This window comes from Haliotis rufescens, unplaced genomic scaffold, assembly GCF_023055435.1.
Source record: "Haliotis rufescens isolate VD_foot unplaced genomic scaffold, xgHalRufe1.0.p SCAF_2, whole genome shotgun sequence".
Classification (NCBI taxonomy): domain Eukaryota; kingdom Metazoa; phylum Mollusca; class Gastropoda; order Lepetellida; family Haliotidae; genus Haliotis; species Haliotis rufescens.
In genome coordinates this window covers 48,092,843-48,102,507 of record NW_025963890.1, presented here as the reverse complement: position 1 = coordinate 48,102,507, position 9,665 = coordinate 48,092,843, and the positions used below count along the sequence as shown (strand labels likewise).

The 9,665-nt window shown below is 39.0% G+C and overlaps 1 protein-coding gene across 1 annotated transcript; it reads right to left on the bottom strand.

Annotated features, from left to right (window-relative positions):
• Nucleotides 1-281: 281 nt before the first annotated feature.
• Nucleotides 282-9,445, bottom strand: LOC124146247 (proteasome subunit beta type-2-like). Its single transcript, XM_046516444.2, has 6 exons — nt 9,263-9,445; nt 5,439-5,561; nt 4,128-4,198; nt 3,645-3,807; nt 2,004-2,053; nt 282-737 (listed from the first exon to the last, which is right to left on the bottom strand). The coding sequence occupies exons 1-6, from the start codon at nt 9,351-9,353 to the stop codon at nt 624-626; spliced, it is 612 nt and encodes a 203-aa protein (XP_046372400.1). The 5' UTR covers nt 9,354-9,445; the 3' UTR covers nt 282-623.
• Between the last annotated feature and the right edge of the window lie 220 nt (nt 9,446-9,665).

The following is a 9,665-nucleotide window of genomic DNA, read 5'->3' as shown; positions in this document are numbered from 1 at the left end:
CATCTTTTATCGTCTTTTGGTATGACGCGGCCTAGGATCGAACCCCGGACCTTCCGCTCTTCGGGAGGACGCTCTGCCACTACACCACGGAGGCGGTTCTGAGGGGGAAGATGTTTACAGACACCAACACTGACTGACACCAGACAAGCAGTCCATGACATAAGCTCACATCATCAGGTACACATCACAATACACAAACTATACCTGCACTCAAAACTATGTATCACCACTGGAATTTCTATTAAGTCTGTCTAGCTTAACACAAAAACAAACACAAGAAATTAGTTTTCACATTTTATTTCTGTCAATGAACAAGTCAGTTCACAACTTACGTCTTGTGACATAACTATGAATGTACATTGAATATGTAAATAGGTTGGTCTCTGACACTTGACATTGACATTGATGCTTAAGCCAACTCCCACAGAACCTCCCTGCCTTGGTGAGAAATTACAAGCCACGTTATGTCCAAGCATAACTGTAGCAGGAGATGAGCACTTCTAAATCTCGACACAGCAACAAGATGAGTCAACAATTGAAAGATACACTGTCATGTTGAAGGAGCAAGTCATCTGGGAGTTGGCCGGTGAAACACAGAATAATGATGTAGATAGTAAAGGAGATCAACTTGACACAACAAGGGGCTTGGGTTTGATGATGGGTAGATCCTTGATACCTTCCTTTGTCACAAGTCGTACTCTGAAGTTAGGTAAGTTGACGATGAATCGCTTCTGGACCTAAACAGAAAGAAGAATCACTTTAACTTAAATGCTAAAAGTAACACAAATTGGAATAAGAAAACAGCGTTATCACTAACCACCGCCATGAGTGAGTGAGTTTGGTTTAACACCTCTTTGAACAATATTCCTGTTATACCACGGCGTGTAACCTTAATGTGGTACAATCCATGAGCATGGGTATGGTGCTGAGAAACCTAGAAACAAAATCAGGGTGAACTGGGTTTGGACCCCACGATCATAGATTTCAGGTGTGCTCAAGGGACAGAAGTCGGCGTCCCATAAAGCCTTAAGAAGTGATAAGCACTATCTGTTATGTTATCTGAAAATTTGAGAAAATCTGTTCAGATTACAAATTAATACGAACGAAAGGTCCCTTAGCTGGAATAAATAAATTATGGCACCAATATGGCACCAATTTTCAAACTGTCTTGATATGTAAAGATTCTCTTAGATAAGCTTGCAAAGTTTCATTCATGTAACATCAGTAGTTTTTGAGAAAACTTGTCCCCATTGAAGACACTTATAGTTAAGTAAAAAAAGTTTTGTAAGAAAGTATTTAACGGTTTTTGAACGCTCCGGAAACGAACACCACCCTTTTAGAACCTAAGTCCAACTTGTTGCCATGGAAACATTAAAAAAAATAAAAATTTATAAAATTCCTAAATAGCAAAAGGCACCAGTTCAGTATGTGCCTGGTAGACATGCAAAGTTTCTTAGAGAAATATTAAACGGTTTGAGCTATGCTCCGGAAACGATTTCGGGACACACAGACACACAGATGCACATTGGAGCTTTCTTGGGGCGGGGGATAAACTTTAGTTTACAATGACTTACATTACCTGAATTGTGGAGATTGAAATTATCACCTTGGTCTACAATAAGGGAGATAACCAAGAGGAATGACAATAGTTACCCCCCTTTACATGCTATTCAGCAAGCTCATCACAGCATGTGACACCTTTGTTACATTCTCGGTAACAGCGCCGCCACCAGTGTGGGGCAAAATTCAAATTGACAAACAAAAGGAAATAATTAAGCTGGGCTGAGAGTATTCGGCGTCACAGTCACCACTTGCTTTAAAACATAACGGTCAGTTTGTTGCGAGTTTAACTCCATGCATGGTTGTGGCCACCCACCACAGTGGGAAGTTTTGACTGGTGGCAGCGATAGTATCACTTTGAGGAGCTTGGCTATTCATTGGCCGAGTCTAATGAAGCATGTGACACTGTACAAGGAAGGCTTTTGAAATAACACCATTCTCACCTCATCAATACATTGCTGCAACAGGGTCATCGCCTCTTCCTGGTTCATGTCTGTGAACATACACAAGCATAAACGTCATCTCAAAATCCTGTTACTGAGATCAACTGATGCTAATCTTGGAAGAAATGAAATTATCGATCCCTTACAATAGGCTTGATACTGTTCCATAGTATTAATAACATGAACTAATGATGGGTCAAAAGCATATGAAGAAATCATGGCCATTACTTTGTTTCTTTTTCTCAACGATTGAAATATGCATCATGTCCAAATTGGCTTAATAACCTACATGGGAAAGTAAAATTAAGATTTTATGAATAGTATAAATGTGTGTTCACAACCAGAACAGTATCTAATAAATATAGAGTTGGTTATTTCACAAATGCTTTCATAAATTCTGTTGTGGAAATCACAATTTATGTAATGAGTCTTGACAATGGGAATAAAATTTGTAAGAAGAAAGATTGTTCATCTTGTAGAATGTTTGTTTAAAGAAAGATATTGAAGATGAACATTTTTTATTGATCTATCCTTTGTATGAGTCAGTATTTTAGCGTTGTGAAAGGACATTTTAACGTCATCACTATCATGTAAATTTGCATATTCCCGAGGCAAGAGAGTTAACTGACTTTAAAAGTCCAGTTTCCACCCTTGCCGAACTTGGCTGAAATTACTGGGCTCGATCGTAGCACCACCAGTGGCTATTACCAGTCAATGTCCCTTCTAAGCCTCTCATATGGACCAATCAGATTCCACCTCTCGCATCACTTGCATTTGCTTCACACAAAATGGTGGCGCCCAGTCAGGACGATCTGATTGATAATCAATATCTATATTGTGATAAAACATGTCTTACATCGCGAAATGCATCAAATCACGTGAGCACCTTGATTAAAAACATGATAAAATTTGGAAAATATCTGCTGACAACGACTTGGCGGTGCTCATGCTTTGCAAATCCTGCAATCGACCGAAATCTGCACGACAGTTTACTAACCGGATTTCGATTTCGGTGCGCGATTTTGATTGGACTATGCATAGACTCGCTAGTCCAGCCAAAATGTAACTCCATAATACCAGCCTAGTTCAGCAAGGGTGGAAACTGGACTTTTATAGTCAGTTAACTCTCTTTCCTCGGGAAGATGGTAAATTTGTAATAACTAACATGCATGGAAACAAGGTGCATACATATTTTACGCTTCCAATGTGAGAAAACAACGGATTGAAAAACACTATGATGTGAATTAATAGCCTTTGTTGATAATTTATGTTTACATTGATAGTAATGCATTGAATGCATAAAGGCGGAACTTTCATCAACATACTGTTTGTAATTGTTTGTGAATTATGGGCTAGATGGCCTACTTTTCCGAAACAAAATACATACATTACAAAAGGTAATGAACTATAATGACATTATGATATGTTGCTTATATCATTGCTCATTAACAGACTCTAGCCCCAATTAACATCTGATTCTGCCATAAATGCCCATGTGCATAATTTAGTTATTCCTGTCGATTGTACATATTCCATGGACGAAAACTCACACAAAAACACTCACTGCAAAAAGCTTTCCGGAAACTGACAGCATAGACTTTCTAGTTCTAATCAGAAGAAGTTCAGTTGGAGAGACAGTACCTTTCTTGTAGTATCTGTCCATGATGCTCATGGTGAAGAGGCTGCCGTATCCATGTACAGCGAATGGCAGTTTGTTGAGAGACGCCAGATAGTCCATGAAGTACAGCACAGGTCCCTCGTCCTCATCATGCCCAGCAATCAGCATGTTCACCATGTACGGAGTCTGGGAAGGAATGTTGTGGAATAAAAGATCTTATTATTCATAGTCATAATATGCTTAGGCAGAGACAAAGAATGTGTTTGTGAAAAATAGTGCCCAAAGACTATCATCAGCTGGTTATATATTGAAGAGTGAGTGAGTGAGTGAGTGAGTGAGTGAGTGAGTGAGTGAGTGAGTGAGTGAGTGAGTGAGTGAGTGAGTGAGTGAGTGAGTGAGTGAGTGAGTGAGTGAGTGAGAGTAGTCATTTACATCATTACAGTTTCCTCTATACAGCACTAAACAAACTACTTTACTATAGAGCATCTGATGCCAGGGTTACTTACAGAACTTCTTAGGTAGTCTGCCAGGTTCTTGCGAGTAAAGTTGGCCGCCGCATGTGGAGATAATTCATATCCTGCAAAAAAAACAATCAAAGTTCTTACTTTAATGTTGGGTGTAAACTGAATCAAAACCCAGACTTGACATACTCAATATGCTAAATACTTTCTACTAACTCATATTTTGGCATTACTTTCAGTAGATTTTAGTAAATCCCCAACCCTGTCCGTCCAGCAGTTTTTAATGTCATACACCGGCTGCCAAAGGCAACCTAGACCATCTGAATGGTCCAGAAAGAACCTGGCCAGCCTCATTGCTGAACATGGTATGACACCACTGATGTAAATCTTGGATGCCATACTGACATGTTTGCTGCCGCCGGTTGTATAGATGTTCTGGACCTAACGCTAACAATTAACTCCAATTCTGTAAAATGTGATGACGCACATGTTCACATGCTGGGTGCAGCGTTAAACAACAAACAAACAGACATGAAACATGCGTTCCCTTATTATTTTCCATCCCTATAGCTTGCTGAGCTAATCCTCATGTTAATGAAGTCAATGTGATTTGCTGTGGTTTTTATTCAAGAAACATCCTGAATATGTTGTACCAACTGTTCATTGGTTTGGGCTGAAAACCATTGTTAGCAAATTGTAACCCGTAAGTAGTCCCTACTCCCTGACCTCAGTGATTTCAATTTGTTTATTTTCAATTCATGTTGTCATCAATGTGCCTTTGGCTTGTAACAATAATTTGCTGAGGTCTAAACATGATCAAAATAATGTATTGACTTATTGGACGAGAAGTATTTCAGCAACACCGTGTCATAAACAGATTTAAGAAGACCTAAAAACACAATGATATGCACACCAATGCCTTTGTTTTCAAAAGCAAAAAGACTCTTTTCAAGTTATTGTAACATACTGACTGCCTGAAAACATACCATGTACCTTATATAAATCATTGCTGACTGCGCAATCAAAATTGAGAAAATCCTGGCAACAATATATTTTAAATATGGTATGCGAGTGAGTGAGTATGGTTTTACGCTGTTTTTAGCAATATTCCAGCAACATCACGGCGGGGGACACCAGAAATGGGCTTCACTCATTGTACCCATGTCAGGAATCGAACCCGGGTCTTTGGCGTGATGAGCGAATGCTTTAACCACTAGGCTACCCGACCGACCCTAAATATGGTATGCATAATATAAGTATAACACTGAAAACCTGATCGGAATCATATTTGACAAAGCTGCCATTTATATGACATTGTTATTAAAGTATCATTCCATGCAAACATGAAAAACATACCATTTCTCATTTTGTACAACTGAATATTTTTGGATATGTATTCTGCAAACTGCACTGTGTCCCCGGACTCGCCAGTCACCAGCATGAGGAGTTTGTCACTCAACTTGTGCATCTTGTCATGATCTGAAACATTTGACCGATTAAACATGTACAAAGTAGTACTAGAAAACTAACCAGTTGATATAGTGTGGGTTTACAGAGAGTGAGCTGCACTACAAACTTGTATCCTTGGTCATGAATGGCTGAAAGCACTGGAAGCTATCAGACCAAAACAGAAACCGCCGTACCAAAATGTTGCATCGAAAACAGATGCAATCCATAAGTCAGTTCCATCTTCATTGGATGCTACAGCTCCAAAATCAGAGCTCCAGATAACTTTTTGAGCAATTTAGTTACGTTTTTCATTGGGTAACCAATAATTTTCTCTCATCTATTCATGACTCTATAGGGTATTTCCCCAAAAGAGTGAACATTTTTAGATTTCAAGAAAATGAAATAATATTTTAGATGTACATAACCATGATAACAGTTTGACTCGGAAAGTAAATTAGCTGGTAATTGTGTTTCGGAAATTAGCTCCTTTGTATGCATGCTGAAAAAGCTTTACTGGGTATTTACACTTGCTGTTTTTATACATTTGAGTTTTTCCTTTACTGCATGCATTTCTGTACGCAAGTTAATTGAGAGTAATTGTTTTGTTTTTTGGGGGTGGGTGTATTTTATGCAAATACAGTGTTTATCTGTAGCTCTGAAAATGCAATTTAAGCGTTGTGTCAAGATATCAAAATTATTTCACTGAATCCATGAGTATGATGAAGCCTTCTGCCTGTAACATGTGGAAGTCTGCGAATTTCATTCATGTTGTTCGTAAACCAGTTTATAACCATGGTAATCAAACAACATCAATGGAGGTTGAGGAGAAAGACTACCCCATTCAATACTTGTGATTATCACAACCTTGACCTGTCAAAGATTTTCAAAAACTTCATAGTAACACGTTGTAGAATAATGTCTTTACACTGAGATTCGTAATTACTTCTAATAAATGAGCAATGGACAGATATATAATGTATATGCTTCAAATATACCTATACTTTTTAAGACTTTATTATCAGCAAAATCATTTTTCATGATTTAAACCGACTCTTTTGTGTGCGGGTCATTCAAATTTGTATACGAGTAAACAAATTACGAATGCTCAAAATCTGGGATGGCAGAGACGGGAAATTCAGTTACGTGTTAGCCATTTCCATTTGGTGCAAATACAGTCAAGTCTTGTTAATCCGACACTCGTTAATCCGCCAATCGGCTTTATCCGACACTAATGATGGGAACTGATTAAATCAGTGCTATTTAGACCCGTTAATCCGACAGTCTTGCACTCCGATCCCGACACACACCTAATTTGCAACGATTTACCGAAATCACTTATTAATCAGTCTCGTTAATCCGACACAGTGATCAGCGTACTCCGTGGTCATCTGCCCGCGAGTACACAGCCCGTGTTTTGATGCAAGACGAATCTGCTGGTAGGTGAATATTACAACGGCGGCAGAGATAAACTTGCTTAACAATAAACAATTAATGAAGAAATGAAGAAAACAGGATAATTCACATGATTAGATTACCTCAATCTTATTAAAATCAGATACAAGTTCTTGCTATCGACGAGGACATCCCATTACAGGTCACGTCAGAACAACCTTTCGGGGAACTATGACCTACCAATGAAATGACCAACAGGAAGTCAACGTTAGCCACTTCGAAAGCAGCTTTCTTAAGCTATGCTTAAGCTTCCAGACTATGCTTTTTAAAGTATTTTGAATCGGTCTTACAGTCCGTAACAGTTGTTTTGTGTTAAACTTTAGAGGTTGCATGATTAGAAAACATATTTTGCCAACAATGTAACATAACAATATGAATATTTATTATATATTTTTTATTACGTGTTTGAATCCTTATCTATCGTGTAGTTGTCCAATTTTCGATCACGAACGTTGATACTACTAAATTTCTTTTATCTGACATACTCGTTAATCCGACATAATCATATGCAACCATCGATGTCGGATTAACGGGACTTGACTGTATCCGTTAGTATGGATCATCTAGTCACACCAAGGATCGTGAAGGGGTGCTTGATCAGAAACCGTTACATTGTCAGCTTGAAGTAAACCTAGGCTAATGAGTAAATCTGTGAAGCAAGTGTCACAGTCGGCAACCTCAAATAGCGATATATATAGGCTGTCCCCAGTAAACAGCATTGTTGCCAACTGCAGTGTTATCAAAACCTTCCACTTAACCAGCAAATGTGCAGATATGTTGTTGCCCTTTTCATGTAGTTTAGATGTTTTTATGTATCCAGTCTTAACATACCGGGTAAGTTTGATGGGAAAATGGACAATCTGTACCCACGGAGATCTGTACCCAAACGTTTTGGACGAACTCATACCCAAATATTGGATAACCCATGCCCACTCGTACCTGATCAACTGGATGACTCGTACCCCGAAAAGCGAATAAGTATCCAATGAAAATATATATGATTTGTCATACCCAGGCAAACTGTTCAGATCCTGATCAAATTACCAATGAGGGAGATTTCAGCTTACAAACTACTTAAGCTATGATCTCCAGTGACAAGCCAACTTGAGGACTAAAATGACAAATAACAGACACTGATTGAGATAAATGGTTGATTGTTCATTCACCAATTCACCAGTCAGAATTATTGAGAATTTTGTGTTGAATAAATGATGAGAAACACGTTTTTATAGTCTAAACCTGTTAAAGCAATCCGGTTTCGAACATCTTGCTTCAAAACATAAATAGGTACGGGTCATCCAAATCTGAGTACTGGCCCCTTAACATTTGGGTACGGGTTCTCCAAATTTGGGTACGGAAGTAGTGCACTTTACTGGGGCGCACTTTTTCAGATCCAATAAGCGCTGTGGGGGCTCGAACGCGCTTCGCTGGCTCATCGGCTTGGCTAATTAATGTGTTAATTAGCCGACGCTCTACCACTGGACCACGAGCGCTATCACACGTAATCAGTGCTCGTTTATCGGGTCATAAGCACCCCATTAACAAGCATGCGTAATTCAGAAAACAATGAATTGCACATGCATGTGACGTCACTGTCTGCAGTCCCATTAATCTTTTCTTGAAACCACACACGCCATTGTTTATGACAACATGACCGACCAATCGGTCGGAAATTATGGCTAACCCTTGCCCAAATCAAGCTAACCCTAAGGACCGAAAAGGGGTGTTGGATCGTAAAGACGTGTAAGTTTCCCTAAGACCGAAAACGGGTGTTGGATCTTAAAGATGTGCAAGTTTCCCTAAGACCGAAAACGGGTGTTGGATCGTGAAGCGAGAGTCACCGGAGCGTGAGGCATAGTGGTAGCACGGTATAGCGAGACAGCAGTAGCACTAAATTGCAGTTATTGAGTGGATGGTAGAGCTCGGGCTGCAAACGGTAAATTGCATTGTTGCCTTGGGTACTGGTCTGCCATATACGAATACTCCAAAACAGGTACGAATGAGAATTTTAGAGACGGGTTAGCCATTTTCGCTGGGTGAGAATCTCCGTGGGTCAGGATCGTTTAGTAGATGTAAGGTATACACTTCGAACCGTTTCTAACATTTTGGACCAACACCGTTTTCTATTTCACCTGACCTCATCCACGTTATTGTTAAACTGCCGTGATTGTATATGGAGAAACAATGCAAAATAGAAAATTGATGCAAAAGACAAAATGTGGTATGGAGGAAAAAGCAAACGCAGATCCCTCGGTTGATGCTTTCACAAACAAATATACCTTGCTTCATGGCAATGACACTTCTTCCAGAAACCATGTCACAAGCTGTCAGAATGAAATCCTTCCCTTGGATCCCTATCAAAAACTCCATTCTCACTTTTATCGGGGCACCGTAGTGAATCAAAAAGCAAAATGTTGAAGTGAGACAGCACTCTTGATACTTCCGGTCTAATCCCGCAACAAAACTACCGGTGTCGGTGTTAAAATTATTTTGAAAAATTAACAATTTATACGCCGGTATTTGCGTTTTCAGAGTATATCACGATATTCTAATATGTATACGTATAATACAATTTATATGAACGTGTTTTTAACAAATATGAGTCAGCCTATTTAACAAAATCTTAACTCAAAAACGAAACGAAATATAAGACAAAACACAAGTAACAGTTAGTCGTTTGCT